The sequence below is a fragment of the Danio rerio genome, chromosome 8, assembly GCF_049306965.1.
Source record: "Danio rerio strain Tuebingen ecotype United States chromosome 8, GRCz12tu, whole genome shotgun sequence".
Lineage (NCBI taxonomy): Eukaryota > Metazoa > Chordata > Actinopteri > Cypriniformes > Danionidae > Danio > Danio rerio.
Genome location: NC_133183.1, coordinates 32510001 through 32531529, shown reverse-complemented (window position 1 = coordinate 32531529; position 21529 = coordinate 32510001). Strand labels below are relative to the sequence as shown.

Here is a 21529-nt window from a genome sequence, read left to right as displayed (position 1 = left end):
AAGAGTAAGAAGTAACTCAAAACAACATTTATTTCACTGGATGCTGTTATCTTACACTTTACACTGTGAAAAAGCCTTGGGAAATTGAGCAATTGACCACTCAAATGAGTTGTTTAAATAACAAGATAATCTTAATATAAACACTAGGGAGTTTGCAGTATTTCATTTTTTATGAAATGTGAAGACTTGTATTTGCAGAAAACCATAGTGAACATGTAAAATAAATTACAATTTGTTTTTAAGAAAAAAAGAAATCTTTTTTTTTAGACATTTCACATTTAGTGAAAATGTTGTCACTTTTTGTGAAATGGCCAAAACCTTAAAGCTGTTATTCATTTGAGTGGCAAAAAAAACAGCTGTGCTTTTACAGATTTTACCAATGTTTGACAAGATCACCTACTCGACGCTGTCTTTATTTGACACAGCGGAGATGAACTCTTTCTTTAGAATCTCACCATCAAGGTTTCGACCTGAAGTGAAAAGAGATTAAATGTTACATTTTGCCTTGAACACATAAAATTTGTTTTTAAGGCTGGACACTTCAAGTAAACACACTTAATTTTTTTCCATAGATCCTTCAAATAAGCCTTTATTTGAGCCTTTTGAATTTTTATAAACAAATAAACAATACTTTTTGAACCTGACTTCACTAAACATTCAGTAATGTATGTAATTCAGCGCATATTTAAATGAAATAATGCCTCAGTTGCATATTTAAACATAATAATTTAGAAAACTTGTCTTACAAAAAATGTGTGTCAACTTAGGATAGTGAAAACTATTAGTTCATTTTTTACCTAATTCACCTACAATAGAGTACTGCTTTAAAGCTTTCAACAGGAAAATTTTTATTCATATATATATATATATATATATATATATATAGGCACAGATTTACCTATAAAGACGAGACGGTTGAGTCTTGGCTCTTGATCTGCCCAAAACTCTGGAGTCTCTTCCAGCTCATAAAGTTCATGGACACCCTGCAACATCACCTTCTTCTGCTTCTGCTGGAGCGAGAGGATCCCCTGAAACAACACATCCAAAACTTCTTAAAGACTTATAATAGATCTGATAAATATTTGAGTCTTTGTATGTGACAATCTGTTAGGAGATTAAAAGAGGATAAGAGGATAAAGTCATGGTTTTGAAGGATTATTAGGAAATATATTCATTACAATGACAATTTTTTTACACTGTATAATTAGAAAAATATAGAGATAAATGACAAAATATGCTCACCTTTAACCGAATAACTGTCATTGGCAATCCTGCTTTGTTCTTAAATGTTTTTTCCCAAAGAAGTTCCTAAAAAATAACCAAACAAAATGAATAATTAAATAAAATAAACAACAATAATATATATATATATATATATATATATATATATATATATATATATATATATATATATATATATATATATATATTTTATACACACACATGCACACACACCTTAAGTTAGAGTTATTAGCACCCTTTGAATTTTCCTAAATTTTTAACCAATGATGTTTAACAGAGCAAGAAAATTTTCACAGTATGTCTGATAATATATTTTTTCTGGAGAAAATTTTATTTTGACTAGAATAAAAGCAGTTTTTAGTTGTTTAAACACCATTTTAAGGACAAAATTATTAGCCCCTTTAAGCTATATTTTTTCGATAGTCTACAGAACAAACCATCATTATACAATAACTTGCCTAATTACCCTAACCTGCCTAGTTCACCTTATTAACTTAGTTAAGCCTTCAAATGTCACTTTAAGCTGTATAGAAGTGTGTTGAAAAATATCTTGTGAAATATTATTTACTATCATCATGGCAAAGATAAAATAAATCAGTTATTAGAGATTATGCTTATTATTAAATTTATTATGCTTAGAAATGTTTTGAAATAATATTCTTTCTGAACAGAAATTGGGGGAAAAATGAACAGAGGTTTTAATTATTCAGGGGGCTAATAATTCTGACTTTATCTGTATATGCACACACACACAGTGTATAATGTTGTTTCTGTACCTGAATAAATATATTTAAAAGATCTTCTGACACACTGCCAGGTACTTCAAATGTTATAGTCAGCATACTCTGAAATAATAAAAGGAAATTAAACAGTTCAAAACTTGAAATATTTTTAAAACACTTTGAAAAGAAGAGTTTTATGTTCACCATTCAGAGAAAACTTTAACACAGAGAATGAACACAAATTTAGCAAATAACTGTGAGAAACCAAAGACAACTTCTAAATCACAATTCACTGATTTTTTATATATATATATATATATATATATATATATATATATATATATATATATATATATATATATATATATATATATATATATATATATATAATCAATATATATAATATTATTATTTACATTTACATTGCATGCTGCATTGAAAGTATAACTTTTTAAGCCCACAACTTCAGCTGTAAAAATAAAATGGCAAATTATTTCTAAACAAATAAATGAAAAACAAAACACAAAAGATAATCATTTAAAATAAATACAGTTTGAATTAATTTTAAGAATTAATAATATTATTTGGATTTGGATATTATTTTAGACAAAATTATATTACCACTGGTAAAATTGTGATGTGATTGGTTTCAATTTGTTAAGACAGTAAAACATATATATTTGAAATGTTACACTGTAAATTGGCCTTTCTCTTCTGGTGACTAAAATGCTCTTACCAAATTAAACAATTATGTTCTTAAAACAACACCAAAATAAATAATTACACAGTTGATGTTTTAACACCATGCAGGAAATTCTACAGGGAAATTTAAAATTCCATATAAGCTTTTTAAAGTTTGCTTTAGATAAAAACTTTTTAAGAACTTTAAGACGGATTCAAATGGATTTCACACCAGTAGGACAATTATAAGTGATTTGAATAATTTCTGTTTATACACCAAAACATTTCTAATAGCATCAGCCTTCTTAAAAGCGTCAGTACGACACTTGAATAAATTTCCCCTTGGTGAGAAACACTTGTACTGCTTTAGCGCCCATTCTGCTGGCCCTCTCTGGGGCGTTACATGGGCCCTTTACACATATTTAAACCATTGTTTGTCTGTGTTAAAAGTTACACACTTCCTTTTTTCCCCTGGAATAACAAGAGAAAACAGGGCTCTCATTTACATGAAAAGAGCAGTGAAGGGGGAGGGCCACACAGAGCCGAGGTGCATGCGGGAAACTGACCCATCTAATGATAAGAGCTCCAGCCGAGAGTTTGCTTCAAGGAGAGGAGACCGTATTTAAACAAACCCTTGTTGAAAGAGAATCTATTTTTCCAGAAAACAGAAAAACAAATGCGATTTTTACCTTGTCTAGGTGAGGTTGGCTTGTTTTTACCAGCTGCAGCTTTTTGGTTAACCTGCAGAGCACAAGATTTCAAGATCTTTCAAGATTTTTGAACAGCAGAAAAACTTAACTTCTAATTTAATACTTTCCCCAATTCATTGCTTATAATAAGAATTATAATATTTATATTTACACATTCCAAGCACAAAATCTGAACATTTGAGGTGATAAAGTCAAGTTTAAACACTCTTGATGTTTCTTTTGTTGACATCTTAGTCAAATGTTTTCGTAAAGGGGTTTTTACACACACTGTAAAAGACTTTAAACTTAAAAAAACAAAAAGCTGAGTAAACTCATTGCTTTTATAGCAATTGGTTGACAACAAAAAAGTAAGTAAACCTGTCATCCTAAAGAGTAAGTTAACTAGGTGCATACTTAAAAAAAAAGTTTTTTAATTTTTAAAATTTAAAGGTTGAAGTAACTAAAAAGCAGCTTTTTGCATCTCGACTCACTCAATAATTCAGAAAATAGTAAACAATTTTTTTATTTATTATTACATAAAATACACTGTAAAAAGCGATTACTTTTGCCTTAAAAGCAACATGTTGATTTTACTTAAAAAGGCAGTAAACCCATTGATTTAACTTAACTTGTATAATTATGCACATACTTTTTTTTACTTAATAATTTTAAAGCAATGAGTTCAGTCTCCCTTTTTAAGGTAAAACCAACTAATCTACAAGTGTCTTTACTTTAAAAATTTATATATGTATATATAAGCAACAAGTTGATTTTACTTTAACGCATAGTAAACGCATTGATTTAACTTAACTTTTGACAGTTTGTTAGTTTAATCTCCTTTTTTAAGTAATGCCAACTAATCGCTTTTTACAGTGTATACAGCAGGCATGGACCGGTATAAGATTCTGACAATATGATAACCATGGATAAATAATATCACGGTTTCACAGTATTGTTATTACTTGCCAAAAATATGTGTTTTTTAAATATCCTAGGAAAACAGTTTTTGTTGTTTTTTACCCAAACATTTAAAAATATATTTTTTTTTATATTAACACAATTAATTTTATTTTTAAGAAACATTTTAAATGTTTTGGAACAGTAACCATGTTAGGCAAAATATTTAAAATAATTGACTTCTGCTGTCTTCATTTTTTTACTATTATTTTTATTTATTACTACGATTTTTTTACAACATAAAAAGGCATTTTTGAATATTTTGCTTTTTTATTTGGATATAAAAGTAAGCCACTGCACTGTTCAGATTCATAGCATGCCTGGATGTTGGTTTATAAGCAATTTGTTTTTCAAATTTTTCCTGAACTGTGGGTTGACCTGTAGCTTTTGATGTGGATGGCCCTTTTGTGCTGGAAATACTATCGTCATAAAAACAATGTAAACACAGTTGAAGTCAGATTTATTAAACTCCCCTCATTTTTTTCGTTTCAAATATTTCCCAAATGATGTTTAACAGAGCAAGGACATTTTCACTGTATGTTTGATAACATTATTTCTTATCGTGAAAGTCTTGTTTTATTTCGGCTATATAAAGCAGTTTTGAATTTTTTAAAAAACATTTTAAGGTCAAAATTATTAGCCTCTTTAAGCTATGTTTTTTTTTTGATAGTCTACAGAACAAACTATCGATATACAATGACTTGCCTAATTAACCTAATCTGCCTAGTTAACCTAATTAACCTAGTTAAGCTTTTAAATGTCACTTTAAGCTGTATAGAAGTGTCTTGAAAAATATCTAGTTAAATATTATGTACTGTCATCATGGCAAAGATAAAATAAATCAGTTATCAGAAAAGAGTTATTAAAACTATTATGTTTAGAAATATGTTCAAAATCTTCTCTCCGTTAAACAGAAATTGAGGAAAAAATAAACAGGGGTCTAATAATTCTGACTTCAACTGTATACCATAGGAACGGTATAACCAAAAACTTTAACGGTTTTAAAATCTTGACTTTTTTTAAACCGCTGTAAACATTGAAACCGGTTATCGTGCCATGAATAGGCACGATATAGAAAAATTCAATGTATTGTATATATATTCTGATAAAAAAAAAAAAAAACAATACAGTGGAATTAATTAAAATAAGGTGTGGTGAATTAAAGTTCTGCAAAAGTGGATATGAATAGCAAATTTTCAGAAAATTGTGTATAAAATAATGAATTATTAATGAAACATTAATGTCAACATACAAAATCATACAATGCAAAAAAAGAAACATATATAACTTAATTTTCATCAAACTGAAAAACATTGTGTAACAGCACTAAGTGAATGAAAACTATTGATTCTTTAATGAAATAGTCGACTCAGACTTCATAAACGAATCGTGTTGGGTTCGGATCTTTTGCCTGAACGCATCAACATGGTACGTAACCAAATATGAACGCACGTTAAATCTTTATGGGCTATTTCACATATTGCGTCCAAAACCACGCAAAATGTGACACGCGCTTCCTCCTTTACCGATTTATCTTCCTCTGCCGTTTGCCTTTGCTATGGCCACCATTAGCTGTTCCTACACACGGCAAGGTCAATTTTCAAAATAGTTTCCTATAACTTTTTCCACTGTGTGGTTTAATACTGAATATGTGTTGTTGTTATTACTTGAGGTTAGGTTTAAGAGTAGAGTAATATGCTGGTGTTTAACTGCATTGCTTTATTGTATTCCTACATTGGGCTCTCACAAACTCTGTGTGCTACTTCATAGCCATGGTGGGCATTTCTCTCTGTCTCGTGCTGAACTTAGTCGACCAATCACAACAGACTGGGTCATTGGATCAATCACCGTATATTAGCCTCATGCAAAGGAGAGATTTGGGAACCAAATAAACACTAAACAAATCATATGGGAGTCATTGGGATAATTATATAAAAATAAATGCATATTATAAGACAATGAAAGTGTTTTTTGACCTTGCATGCAAATCAGCCTGTTGTTGGAGACCCCAAAACCAAAATATGACTGATTATGATGCAAAATAAGGGCCCTTTAACAAAAAGCCCAAAATGTTTTTGTTTTTTTTTGCCTGCATGTGTCTGGCTTAAACACAAGACTGATTGATGTCAAATGCTGTCAATAAACAACATCCTCTTTTGAGCATCAGACAGATGTACAGTCTCAGCTAAAACCTTTCAAAGGGGTTCTGACAACACCGACGGCCCTTAATCCCGCTGCTGGTGTGATGCGCAGAGGCTTTTGGCTTTAGCAACTGTAAGATTGAGCTTAACAGAGAAAGAAAGAAAGAAGAAAGCGTGTGAGAGCTGGGTTTTGACCCCTCAGGGTGGGCAAACGTAGCTGTGTGGATTATTCGTCAGGCTGTGAGTAGCCAGAGGGGGGTTCATCCCAGACAAGCAACCCGGGCTCGGAGGGGGCAAATGGGCCACGGTCAGGGCTGAAAGGAGGTGTTGTGTGGAGGTGCTTCTGTACTTTTAACTACGGACAGCGGTCATAATCCTCCGCAGCTGGGCTCAGCCATTCATATTTACTCCGTCTCACTGTAATTACTCCTAAAAAGAGGTTCATTTTTTTTGTTTAAGTCATTAGCATGAGGTAATAGAGTGTTTGATCTTTGGCAGATACACATAATAGTCCTCTGCTGAATAGATTTGCAACTGTATACTTCAGTGAGTGTAATTGTTGGAAGTTTTCTTGCAGGAAAACGCTTACCTTTCACCATCTTTAGTGTCAAAAGAATGCAAGTCTAATACTTCAGATAGATCAACCCTGTGGAGAGGGAAAACACAAATAAAGTGAATCATTTATTTATACATTTTATCTGTAAGTAACAGATAAAATAATGGTTGAATACACCTACAGATAATATTTGTTTAAGGTAAAAATATGAAAGGAGATGTAATCAAATAATAATTTTATTTGATTTACATTATTACGAGATAATTTATCTTATAGTAGGGTTTTTTTATTAAGAAAAAAATCTGAAAAATGTTAATACAAAAATATGAAGTAGTTTTAACATCGAGAATAACAATAAAAGTTTCTTGAGCACAAAAATCTGCATATTAGAATGATTTAAGAATAAAACAAACTCAGCTGTGCCATGACAGGAATAAATTATACTTGAAAAAAATATCAAAAACAAATCACAGTCATTGTAAACTGTACTTTTTTATTGCAATTATTGCAAAAAGATCAAATGAATGAAGTCTTGGACACACCATAAGAAATTATATGTGTGTGTGTATATATATATATATATATATATATATATATATATATATATATATATATATATATATATATATATATATATATATATATATATATATATTAGACTAATATCTGATTAATCCTGCTTTAAATGTATGTTGAAAGATGTTTGCAGCATGCAGGGTCTTGTTCACATAGATTTAAGTTTAAAAATACATTATGATACAATGTGACATATATTTTGTCTTCTCACCTGGACTTTTGTGTCTCCAAAATCTTTACAAGTGCATTTATTGATCTATAATGAAGAAGAGAAATGTGAGGCAAACACAAGGAAGTCTATAAAATAATTATAATAAATATTTTTTCTAGTACGTAATGCAGAAAGAAAATGTCCATTTTATATACTATACATTATAATGTTGATGCATGAATATACTTATATAGTAGATCAGTTAATAAAAAAACAATTAAAACATTTAAATGATTCATTTTAAAGATAAAAGTATTGATTATGCTTCGAAATGCTAATTTAATAATTTTAAAAATAAAAGTTAATAATAAATTGTCATAATAATGCAATACTAATAAATGTAATAACAAATCTCAAAATAAATAAGATTGTTTTTCATATTGATTTATATGTTGTGATGCTGATATGTACTTGTATCATTTATGGATTTTAATTAATTAATTTATTTAGATAATAATAACAGTATAAAATGCTATTAGTACTAATATATTCTATAAAATACCAATAGTATAAAATGTTAGAATTTTGTCCATTTGTCGTTGAAACCCTTATTAGCAATATCACACAGAAATATGATTATCAGTACATGTCTAATAAGATATTTTTACATTTATTTAAACAACATAATATTACTAGAATTGACCAAATATTGGTTTAATATTCATTGCTCTCTCAGAATCAGCCAGACTTTAAGACCTGTATCTCTAATAACAAAACACAAGAGTATATAACCCTCCAGTTCTCACCTCACTGTATCTCTGAGCTTCAGCAGCTCCGTCTCATGCACCAGATCAGTCTTGTTGATGATGGTAAGATCAGCGAGAGCAATCTGTCTAAAAACAAAAATAAAAGACAGAAAAATTCAAAACCATTCACAACTACCCGACAAATGCAGCCAAACTAAACCTAACCTTCTATACGACAAAGGCTGTCGACACCTCAGAGGGCCGCATATGGATTAATCGTCATAAAAAGCAAATCTCCAGCTGCTGTACACAAGTATGTGTGATTGGTCGTACAATACATCAATAGAACAATACAGTACTCTTGTCACTCTCTTTATTGCTCAGTGTTGAATGTCTCACTCTCTTTTTGTATATAAATGTGTCTGAGTGTGTTGTTGTTTAATTTATTGATATACAGTATTAGGGTTTCAGCTATCTCTTTTAATCCCCCCATAAATATTAAAGAATACAGTAGAGAGGCAGAAGTAAATATATTTGCACCCTTTTTTGTGGATTAATATGCTGTATATAATCAGGCAAATTGTGTATAATGAAACGCCTGTTTAAAATTCTTTAGTAAGCAGATATGAACAAACTGTGCAGTTTGGTGTGTGTAAAAGCTGATAAAGTCACGATTTATGTGTCAATGCAGGAAATAAACTTATTTTTGAGAAAATTAACAGCAAGATTGTGTTCTAATTGAAATCACAGCCACCTCAGTGCATATCCAGTTCCTTACAATCAAACGAAACATCAATAGAACAATACAGTACAGAAACAACTCTCTCTTTTCTCACTCTCCTCATTGCTCAGAGCTGAATGTCTCACTCTTCCTTTCTATCTAAACGTGTTTGACTTTTTTGTTTTTTAACATATGATAATGAAAAGCTAACAGCACATTTGAGTCTCTTTATCAGTCCATGATAAAAAAAAACTGAAATCAGCCAGAAAAAAAATTAAATCATACTTTTGTAGAAAAATATTTTTGTATATATAAATTTGTATAGTTTTGTATGAACAAATTTCCCTTTACAAACCTTCAGCATGCAAATATTAATAAAACTAAAATCTGGCGTCTAGAAGTGCCATTGGAAGGAAGGTTTAGAGTTCAGTGCAAGAGAGCAAGTCATATGAGATTTGAATAAAAAAATATGTATTTTTTTGCAGTTTGTAATGCAGCTGTCCTTCACTGGGTTCCACACAACCTATTTTTTGTTAGGACAACATGAAGGAATTAAGTTAAATGATAAGTTTAAGTAGTAGTTTAAGTACAAATTTAAGTAGATTGAACATAAAACAATTCATTTGTCCCCACAAAATGCATAAGAATATTGTTGTTTCAGCTCAATTTATATAAGTAGTTTGAACAAACAGCAAATGTAAAGTCTGCAAAGTTGTTCATTAAAAAGGTGCATGATAAACACAAATATTGTCTCACAAAAGAAACAATTTTCTAATCTTTTGGATGCTACCGATTTATGTCAACATGATCAAAGTAATACATTTGTTTATTTCACGACACAAAAAAAATCTAAACAGACTATGCCAGCTGACCAATCAGAGCAGAGCTGGCTTATGCAAGGGAGGGCTTTACAGACCTTTTGAAGAGTTTATTCACACAAAAATGACAATCCTGTAAATAATTACTTACTTGCATGTTTTTTCAATCACGAGAGACCTTCGTTCATTTTTGAAACACAATAAAAGGTTCTTTTGGATGAAATCTCTGGCCTCTGTGATCCACTATACACTCTCAGAAAAAAGGTACACAGTGGTACAAATAATGTTCCTTGTGGAACAGTTTTGTACCTTTGTAAAGACTTACTTTATATCTGTACTTTATACGGTACAGAAAAGACCTCTTATTATACTGTTCTGTACCTTTTGTGGTGAACTGAAATGAAGGAACACAATTGTTCCCATATAAAAGATACAAAAGTGTTGATCAACTTTTTCTTTATTACAATACCTATGAAAATAAAAATGACTGGAAAGGCAAAGTGATTTGATAAATTATTTCTAGAAGAAAGAGAAAAACATTAATTATTAAGTTCTATAACAAAATATTACAGAACAACTGGTAAAACATACAGGTATATTATAGGTGTTGTAAACTAAACATTAAAGGCATTTTAAATAAATGCTTTGTAAGCATTTTTGACACTGTTTGGGTACAAATTGTCTTGTCACTGTTGTGGTATACCTTTATAGATAATATGTGTACCTTTAATGAAGGTACGATTTTGTATATGCAGGTTTTAAAAATCAAAGGTAAATTTTGGTTTCCAATGGTACAAATAATGTCCTTTAAGGTACAAACTGCAACTTTACAAATATGTTTCTTTGTCTTAAGGTACAATTCTGTCCCATACAAAGGTATGGTCTAAGGTATGTCTAAACAGAAAATGTGTCTTTAGTTGTTCAATAGGAAGATTATCAAGCTATACTTTTGTGTGCACATAAGACTTTTTTTCAACAGTTTGTTCTCCTCAGTAACAGTATAGCGCACATATTCAACTTCGACTTCCTCTGTTTGAAACAAAGCACAGATCTGAGGTAAACGTCACCAGCGCGACTTGCATAAAAAGAACATCACTCTCATGAACATGCACATTATACTGAAACTGAGGAGAACAAACTTTTGAATAAAATTGTTGTTTTTGTTTTACGGTTTAGGATTTTGCAGGTTTCACCGAGTTAATTTTAAGACTTTAAGACATTTTAAGAGCATTACAATTGAAATTGCAGATTTCTTTTAGAGGGCTAAGGATTCTTTCCATTGGCTCAGTTGGAAAAGATTTTTACTTGCACTATTAAAACTATTATAATTCAGTTAATACTTAGCAACATATTTTAAACAATTTGTCAAAACAAACAGGCTCTAGTGTTTTTAGTACATCTTTTTCAACATAACCTTACTTTAAAACAATAAAAAGTAAATGGAGAAATGTTTAAAAAACTATATTAAGCTAAACGTATGCACAACAATGCCAGTGTCCTCAGCAGTATTAGTTAAATAGAGTTAAAATATTTTTTTTTAAATAAAAAGGTAAAAGTCTCATTGAGATGGATTGTTGGCGATTGTATGGGTATTGGCCAGATTAGGTATAGCTTTAGATGAATAAAGGAAAATTAAGACCTGTTTAAAATGATTTGAAACCTAAACAACACAATATTGCAGTAAATTTAAGACTTTATAAGGCCAAAAATTTAGTTTTTGAGATTTAAGACATTATAAGAATTGGTGGACACCCGGATGTTTGCACAAAATTATAGCATAATAATATCCATATTGACAGTCCACATATGGTCTGTTTCGAAGATTTCTTTGCTTTTTTCTGCACTTTAAAAAAGTCAGGACCATTGCTGCTCTCAGATTTCATCTAAAATATCTGAATTTTTGTGTTTTCTCTGTGATTTCTCTGTGTTCTGACCTTAGTTGGATTTAAACTGTTGTGGGGGAATATTAGGGCACTTTAAAATCCCACATGACCTTTTAAAAAAATACTCATTGTAATTAGAATCCAGTTGCCGCACTCAAGTATGTGTGATTACACTCATACAAAACATCAATAGAACAATACAGTAGAAGAACAGCTATTTCTCTTTTGTCACTCGGTTTATTGCTTAGCGTCCGGTGTCTCACTCTCCCTTTGTATCCAAATGTGTGTAAACAGTCTTTCTTGCGTCTCCTCCTTCCCCCTGCCTGTTGTCCAGTGGTCTGTGTGTGGCATGGTTTATGTCATACTCAAAAGGCGCCACCATTTTGTGATTTAGAAAAACATAAACAGAGAGCAGAAGCAGTTTTTATGGGCTCTGACACTTGTGAACATTCCAACGTGCCTCCAAACCCCAACAAAAACAAGCTGGACCGCAGCAGGTGAGGCAGGGTGCAATCGGATATGTTTTTGCACAAACATTAGCACCAGCTGTAATGTTTGATAGAGATAACAGGCCCAAATAGTGCTCTGAAAGACCACACAAGAGGGGCTTGTGAACATCTGACTTGGTAGATTTTTCAGTGATGGATAATGAGCATGATTCTGTACTGTATTTAAATGCTGATTAATTAGAAGTACGGTTTTACCTGGCAGCTTCATTGATAAGACCTTCAGGCTTTTCTTCTGTTAGATGCTACAAGACAAATAAAAATGACAATTTAATGACATTTAATGCAAATGTTTAGAATAAATGTGTTCGAAAAAATCTTATATTTTAGCAAAAACAACGAGTACCAAAAATACCTCCTTATTATACCAGCGTATTTGCAGGAATCCTACAGTTAATTTCAAAACCTTTTTGAACAAAATTTGAACAAAATTTAAGACCTTGCGATTAAGACCTTTTAATACTTTTTAAGGGCCTTAATTTTTCTATTAATTGATTTATCACATTTAATACTTTTTAAGACCCCGCGGACAAACTGTTAACAATTTTATTAATTGATTAAATTGTTAAATGGAAATATTGAGTAGTTTTTAATGAGCATGCATTTATAGTGTATATTACATTATATTGTATTATATTATATTATATCATATTATATTATTATACTATATTCTGTTCTATTATATTATAATGCCTAAACTCACTTTGCATTTAAAGTATTTCAAAATTTATTCATTTTGATTTTTAGTGTTTTTTGCAATTTCTTTATTGGTTATCAGCAATGGCAACATCGTAATAATAAAAAAATGTAATGAAATTAATTAATGATCATCGAGAACTGTAAAATCATCACATTAGTTTACAGCATTTTCATCAAAAACGTTTCTATGATTAATTTACATTTGTATGTTGTGACTTCTAAATTCAATAGCATTAATTGATTTTTACTTTTAGTTTTTTAACTTATTAGGACAAAATAATATAAATACCAGGCATTATATTATCTACTTGGGATAACAGCACTAAATAATTATTAAAAAACATAAATAATAATAATAGTAACAATTATGCTGTAAAACAGACACACCATTAATGTGTATATGTATCCTTTTATACAATGAAGTCCACTTTGTTATGCCTTAAAATAAAGCTAAATACTTTTTGATTTAATTTATTTTATTTATTTATACAGGGACAGTGTACAACAGGACATGTTGTGCCAAAGTTAACTATAAAGCTAATTTACATGTGTATACAGCTAATATACACTTACAATACAATTAATCATAGTTAATAAAATGAAATCAAATTCTTTAAGCCAAACTTGAAGCCAATTTCTTTGAGCCAAACTTTAGGAACAGTTTTAAAATGATTAAAAGTGGTACTCTCTCTAATATGCGCGGGTATTTTATTCCATCTTTCTGCTGCTGTTTTGTCCAGAAAACAGTTCTCTTGAGTTTAACTGATGACTAGTCCCACACGGAATCTGCACGAGCAGAAATCTGCAGATTTGTAGCCCATCATTAAGTCTATTTATTTACTTCTGTAAATGTGTGGAAATTTATACTTATTCAATTTTTTATATTATTTTCAGTAATATTATTGCCTTATATAAAATCGTTTATACTAATATGTGACTAATATAAATTTTTTTATATGGACAGAATTTCAAAGCGCAGCCTTGGGCTGGAGGGTGTCCGGTTCAGGGACCACAGGATTTCATCACTGTTATTCACAGACAATGTTGTTATGTTGGCTTTATCGAACATGGACTTTCAGCATGCACTGGAGCGGTTTGCTGCAGAGTGTGACACGGCTGGGATGAGAATCAGCACCTACAAGTTTGAGGCTATAGTGCTCCACCAGAAAAGTGTGGTTTGCCATTTCCAGGTTGGAGGAATGTACTACCCCAGATGAAGGAGTTCAAGTATCTTAGGGTTTTGTTCACAAGTGAGGGAAGGATGGAACATGAGATTGACAGGCAGATTGGGCAGCGGCAGCATTAATGCGGCCGATGTACCAGTCCAGTGTGGTAAGGAAGGAGCTGAGCCGAAAGCCGAAGCTCTCGATTTACTGGTCAATCTATGTTCCTACTCTCACCTATGGTCATGAGCTTTGGATCATCACAGAACGAATAAGATCTCGGATACAAGCAGCTGAAATTAGTTTTCTTCGAAGGGTGGCAGGGCGCACCCTTGTAGATAGGGTGAGGAGCTCTGTCACCCAGAAGGAGCTCGGAGTAGAGCCGCTGCTCCTCCATATCGAGAGAAGTCAGTGGCACGGGCTTCTGATTCGAACGTCTACCTAGGGAGGTGTTCCAGGTATGTCCCATCTGGAGGCCTTGGGGAAGACCCAGGACACGTTGGAGGGACTATGTCACTCGGAGAGGCTGAAGGAAGTGTCTGGGGAGAGGGAAGTCTGGGGTTCTCTCGTAAGACTGCTGCCCCCGCACCCCGGCCCCAAAAAAACAGTAGAAAATGAATGAACGAATGAATGGATGAAAACCGTCATATGATTTATTTACAATACAGCTAGTAAAGTAATATTCATGTCTTTTAAACTAAATAAATGAAAAAAACTCAAAGGTAGTATTTTTATGTCATATATTAAGTTTTTAGTTATTAAAAAAAGGTTTTAGTTATGATACTCCCAAAATCATATTGCATAAATCCGCAAACTTTTTTACAAAAATCTCAACAGAAATAGCATAGTGGCGTACCGCTTTTAAAGTGTAAAATAAGCTTTTTGTCAACTTTCCAATGTGCAATAAACAGTCAATTTAATTCATAACATAAAAGAAAATAAATAATTATTCAAGCAAAATAAGTAAAGTTGTTTACCAGACGTTTATGGTTGCCAAGCAACACAAGTTGATGCCAACAGATTTCAAATGATATTCGAGCCTATTTATAGTGGCAGCTCTGAACGCAAACCCAATTTCAGGCCAGAACAATTTTATTTTTAACATCCAATGCAACAAGAATATTTCCCATCTTATCCTCTGCTCTGTCCGGTTTCCCACCTGACAATGTCTTTAACATCACTCAGATCAGCAAACTGACACCTTTACTATTACAAGATGCATTTCTTTTTAAAAAAGAAATCCAATTTCCAGGAGACTATAACTTTAGAACAGTTTGTGCATTGAAAACAATCCTATTTATTTTCCACTACGTGTCTCCAGTGGTCTCTGCTGACCGTGTCTCATTGTCTGTCTTCAATACGTAATAACATTGAGACAAGTCTCATCATCTGTCCACACATTTCAACCCGACGCTAAAAAAAATCAAGGAACATGAAGACACCTGATGGGCATGTCAAACCCTCCACCTCTGAAACATCTCTTGTAAGGATGAACATATCAAATGACAATGAAAGAGCAGGACCAAGGCTGACAGGCCCATTAAAGTGATTTGCCTTGATATCCATTATTTCGTGGGTTTCTATGCATCTTCACCTCAACAGTCGCTGGCAAGACCCCGGAGGGCCGGAGTGTGGAGGTGCCAGCCCAGCAATAAAAAGTCTGACTCGACAGGAATGACACCACTGAATTGCAGCCTATTATCCAGGTGTCAGAGCCACTGTCCTGCTCCCATCCTGAGGTGTGAAGAGGAGCGGAGAGGGGGAGATGTTTCAGCGAGACACGATCTAGGCTGAGGATTAACACTTCATAAGCAGCAAATGTAAATAAAAATCTCAGTTTTTTAAAACTTTATTTTTAACCTTATTTTTATCAAATTGGAAACTTTTTGGCTTGAGACTTCTGGTCTCAATCACTTCCATTGGTTTTAGTTTGTTAGTAGGGATTTATCGAATTATTGGCCACTCTTTATGGACCCTTTTCAAATTTCCAGGTTTCTCAGTAGCCAAAGTTGTCATAGTTGGGTAAACTTAGAGCACAGTGAATAGGAAAGTACAACAAATATTTTTTTTACAATCTTATTTGCTGAAATGATGAAAGGAAAACTCCATTATGGTGTTATCAAGACTTTCAGAAAAAGGAAAGAAATTGTGTGAGACTGATAACGGCAACTAGAAGGGAGAATGTCAAATGTTCTGTCCTAGCCCCATAGACACAGCATTTCAAATGCCTTGCACAAGCAATAATTTGTTTTTTTGTCATTTGATAGAAAGGCATAAATACACATAAATGTTCATACGTTTAAAAAAAATCTAAAAATCAAAGACTTGTGAAAAGGGTCCATTGGGGACATTTTTGGCAGAAAGAGAAAAACATGAGCTGAAAAATAAAGGCTATGCTGTGCCGAACTGCATAGCAGTGTTCAGTGCGCTGCTTTCAATCTCCCTCCAGCTGTAGTCACTGTACAATGTGAAGCAGCTTTCACATTGGACAGGGAAAGCGCTGCGCTATGAAATTCATTCATTTGAATGACTTCTGCTACACAAGAGTGGTTTGTCGCTGCTGCGCTAACCAAAGTGCAAAAGCAGTGGAGTGCAACGTTGACTAGCCTGCACACATAATGTGGCCAATGTTCAAAAAAGCTCAAAATTCCCTCTGTGGATCTTCAATTTATGTACATGTATATTTACAGTCTCTCTGCATAACCCCCACATGCTCATCGAAACAGCAAAGTATGCTTAAATAAGTGCATTTTAAATAAGTGAATTTTCAAAGCACTTTTGGTTTTGGTTCAGCTTTTGAGCCAAGTGCATTTAGAATATTTGGTTTTGATTTCAGCCCAGAATTTTAACTGCAGTGCATCTCTACTTCTCATACCGAATATTGTTGCAAACTGGTATTTCCTTATTATATTATTTCTTTATGCATAGTCATAAACAAACTTGTTTGTAGAGTATGTAGTTTAAAAATGTTTACTGTTGTTTGTTATTCCTATTTATTTGGACATAAACATAAACGAAACAATACATATATGACAGTATATATTGATTTTTGTTAATGTTAAATAATGAAAATACAGTCATTAATTGATAGTGTTGGCTAACTCACTGTGCAATAACTAATGTTAGCAAGCAAAATTTGGATATTAATAACACATTAGTAAATGCTGAACAAACAATTAAAATACTTTTATGCTCATTAAAATGTAATTTATGAGAAATTCATAGATTTATTAACTTCTACATTATTCATTTAATAATATCTACATCTACATTTATTTATTATTATTATTTTTGTTCCATTTCCTTTGTTGTTTTTATTTATTGTCGTGGGTTATACACTGATCAAATGCAAACCCTGCCAATGCAATAAATTAAATAAAAAATTTCAACTTCAAACTTCAAAATTTCAGTTTACATATGTAGTTAGAGTGGTTTGATTGAACGAATCAACAACTCACCTGCAACCCATATTTAGCATCTATAACGGTAACAATACCTACATGGGAAATGAAAATACCTTATTATACTGACAATAAAACCACTAAAATATTTTCAGTTTTGGGTGAACTAACTCTTTAATCTGAGTCAGTTGCTAGCATAGTTTCTTACCGTCCAGGTAAACATCACTTCCTAATTCAGCATCAACCCAGAACATTGAGGCAACAGCTCCTGGTTTAAAAAAACATAAATAACAAAATCACAAAAGGCTAATGATGTGCGATTTAAACAGCTAACTACAGTCCTTTAACTATTTGTTGTAAATATAAAAAACTCAACTATATGATCGCTGTTAGAAAGTATTCCCAAAATGTTGTTTGTGCAGTAGAATATGTTTCATTTTGTTCAAATTATTAGACTGTGTGATCATGTTTATCAAACTACTGAACACTTTCTAGCCTTAAACCTGAAATAAAAGAACTCAAACAGGCTGTGGGTGCAGGTATGAATTTTACAGGCGGCTTAAAATTTTGCAGCTACAAGGTATATTTTGTTTGTTTCCATGCTTCCCAACTTTTCTTGTAAAAGTTATTTCACAGTTCTGTGTTACAATTTGAGGCCCTCTTGTTCGAATAATGGAGTTTTGTCAAACTGTCAGGGTAGAATAAGAAAGCACTATAAATTTTTGATAGAAGTGTAATGAAGGCAATGTTCCTGAAAGACATCAGATGCAGAAAGCGTTCAGCCCACAAGCATCTGCTGAGAAAGAGGGAGGGGTTTATCCCCCTGAGGCCCTGTGAGTGACAGGCCTGTCTCAGCCAATGACAGTGAAGAAGAGCTTGTGTCACTCATATACACCACCAGGCTGCAAAGATGCTGACCTTTCCTGCCTTTCCATTGATCTCGGTTTCACTATCAATTACCTCACAGTGAAGGAGAGAATTCACAAAGTTGTCCAAACTGTCTTTAGCAATATATTTATATCCCTTTAAATGTTATGATAAAATGTAACATTTAAAGGGATATTTCTTAAAAAAGCATGGTGGCTCAGTAGTTAACACTGTCGCCTCCTGGTCGCCTCACAGCAAGAAGGTTGCTGGTTCGAGACCCGGCTGGGTCAGTTGGTGTTTCTGTGTAGAGTTTGTATGTTTTCCCTGTGTTTGCGTGGGTTTTCTCCAGGTACTCCAGTTTCCCCCACAGTTCAAAGACTAATTTAGGTGAATGGAATTGGCCGTAGTGTATGTGAGGGAATGAGTGTGTATGGATGTTTCCATGTACTATTAACTTATCCCCTTCACTTGTAATAACCTGTATAAGTTTCTTTTTTTCTGTTGAAAACAAATATATATTTTGTGAAATGTCTGAAATAAGTAGCCTTTGACCTAAAAAAAAAAATACTACTAATATATAAAAATATTTTCTGCTGAGTTCAACAGAAGGATACATGTTTGAATAAGTGAGAGAATTTTCATTTTTGGGTGAACTAACACTTAAAGCAAGATGGATGACAGATGAGGAATCAATCCCAAAACTATTACATCGAAGAGGATTTTCTGTATGGGTATAATTTCTGTTTGTTGACGTGTACATGGGTTTTTTTTTAAAATGTGAACAATCTAACATATACTTTATACATAACTGACACTAAGTATGCTTTTTTTATCCCTTTGTCTATTTGTATTCATTTTCTATTTATTTGTGTATTTTTGTGTGTAACTGGAAAGGGTTGGAAATAATATTTGTTTCTATTTTCCTGTAAAACCATCCCACGATTTTTCTAAAAGTTTAATAAACAGATTTTAAGATAGAGAAAGGAATTCTCTGTTTGTGCAAGTGAAATACCTGGATCGGCCAATCCGGTTGTTTCTAGAAGGATGTAGTCAAACTTTCCTTTCTTCTCCATTAGATTTTCAATAGCTTTTAAGCCATTGTCTCTGTAAATGAACATGTATAATCTGAGGTAATTCAGTATTAGCACACTATTATCAAAAAAAGTAGAATTTGTAAGATTATTAAAGAGTCTTTTATTCTCACAGAGAACGCATATAGACCCTTTTGAGGGATGTAAACAATAACAATGTATTTCCTATTTTACATGTTTAATTTCTATAGCTTCCAAGAATCCAAAAAAGAGCCACATGTTGATGAATAATGTTATGTTTGCTGTTTTAACATGAAGTTATGAATTGAATTGCCTCTTGTTACAGTTATGAAATAGTTTGATTACAAGCAGGAAATATTCATGGGCCAATAACATGACCACATTAAAAAGGTCTATACTTAATCAGAAATCAATAGCATTATTTTCTTTTTTTTCAGTATCATTAAAACATGCTAATTTGGCACTTAAGAAACAGATTTTGTATCAATGCTAAAAGCTGAAAGTTTTTTTTATCAATTTTTTTGATGAATGGAAAAAGCTCAAAAGAACAGCAATTATTATTTGAAACAGAAGCCCAATAATAATTCTGTGGTTCAAAGTTGACTTCATTTGGGTGAATCAGTGTCAAATCAATGAAATATTTTTTAAAAAATTAATAAATAGTGAGAAAATATCATTAATATTAATAATTAATATTAGAGAACGAATATTTCCCAATCCCACCCTCTCTCTATCCCAATAAAGGCAAAAAAAATAAATAAAATTAAAAAAATCAACCAATAAATCAAAAATGACCACTTAAAAAGATAATAATAAAATAAAATAAATCTTCTATATGGTTTAATTCAATGGGCTCTATGCACAGCTAGAGTTTTAAAGCCAACGATAAACTTCCAGTGAAAGCTTAATGTGACTCTTTTCAATTTCACAAGGTTGTTTTTACATTATCGATGTTGTAATGTAATTACAATATATTCAGTTAAACAGATTTAAGCATTCATTTAGTTGTTCAAGTGTAAAACGAGATGAAAGACCATTGTCACCACTAGCGCCGTCAGTAGCATCAGGCATGACCATTGAAATTCCATTGAAAATACTGTCACATTAAAAGACATGGCGGGGGGAAATGGAAATTAATGCAGTGCTTCTTGTCCAATCTGAGACCCACTTTAAATCGTATACCTAACAGGCAGTGAAGTTCGATGATTTTGAAAGAAATCAGATCTAAAACAGGACAATTTTGTAATGGAAAGAAGCTGTTGGGCTGCCTGGCTGAAAATTAAGATTTTGTGTGCATATAGCCCATTGCCTACAAAAGTAAACTGTCAAACTGTACACATATTCAGGGGACAAAAAGGAAATGTGGGTCTTTCTGCATATAGCAGAAATGTTTTTTTTTCCCCATTGTTGAACAATCATTACTGCAACAAAGATTACAAAAGTAAAAGGACTTTACAAATAGATCTACAAATTCTTTGTGTAAAAACTACATAACAACACTGCTAACTTTTAAAAAATTCCGACACCCCCCCTCCCCACTAATCTGGCTCCAAATCATTGGTGAAAATCGTCTTTCATCACATCAACAACTGGACTACTCAGTAAATAAACATTTCTGAATCCTGACATATTCCTGAGTTTTAGACACTTTGTTCCAGTATTTAAAGGTATTTAAATGCATACTTGACAGAGCAGCACAGGCAGCCGTTCCTCAGCTCCAGCCACTCTTCATACAGCTCTCCTGCCTGACTCACAGCTAGAGATTTTTCTAGAGCGCTCCCTGCAAAAAAAATCAGACCACAACACGACTTCAAACTTTTAGCAACTTCAGTGCAAAACAGGCCAAAAACGCAATCTCTGGAATTTTGGCCATCCATAATCTTTGCTCTTTTAATCAAAATGTATGAACATGATGCAAATGAAATTAAAATATGGAAAAATTGTATACACTATACTAT

The 21529-nt window shown here is 32.3% G+C and overlaps 1 protein-coding gene across 2 annotated transcripts in view; it reads right to left on the bottom strand.

The window, feature by feature from the left end:
* The window catches only part of cbwd (COBW domain containing), a 24466-nt gene continuing 2937 nt past the window's right edge, over positions 1 to 21529 (bottom strand). For both annotated transcript variants that reach the window (XM_068222915.1, NM_213253.1), the window contains 13 exon segments: positions 21255 to 21351; positions 19532 to 19623; positions 17861 to 17920; positions 17710 to 17747; positions 12588 to 12634; positions 8522 to 8608; positions 7776 to 7820; positions 7022 to 7078; positions 3335 to 3386; positions 2019 to 2087; positions 1243 to 1308; positions 899 to 1028; positions 1 to 470 (listed from right to left, as the gene is read on the bottom strand). In XM_068222915.1, the coding sequence (XP_068079016.1) occupies positions 397 to 470; positions 899 to 1028; positions 1243 to 1308; positions 2019 to 2087; positions 3335 to 3386; positions 7022 to 7078; positions 7776 to 7820; positions 8522 to 8608; positions 12588 to 12634; positions 17710 to 17747; positions 17861 to 17920; positions 19532 to 19623; positions 21255 to 21351 (914 nt within the window). In that variant the 3' untranslated portion in view covers positions 1 to 396.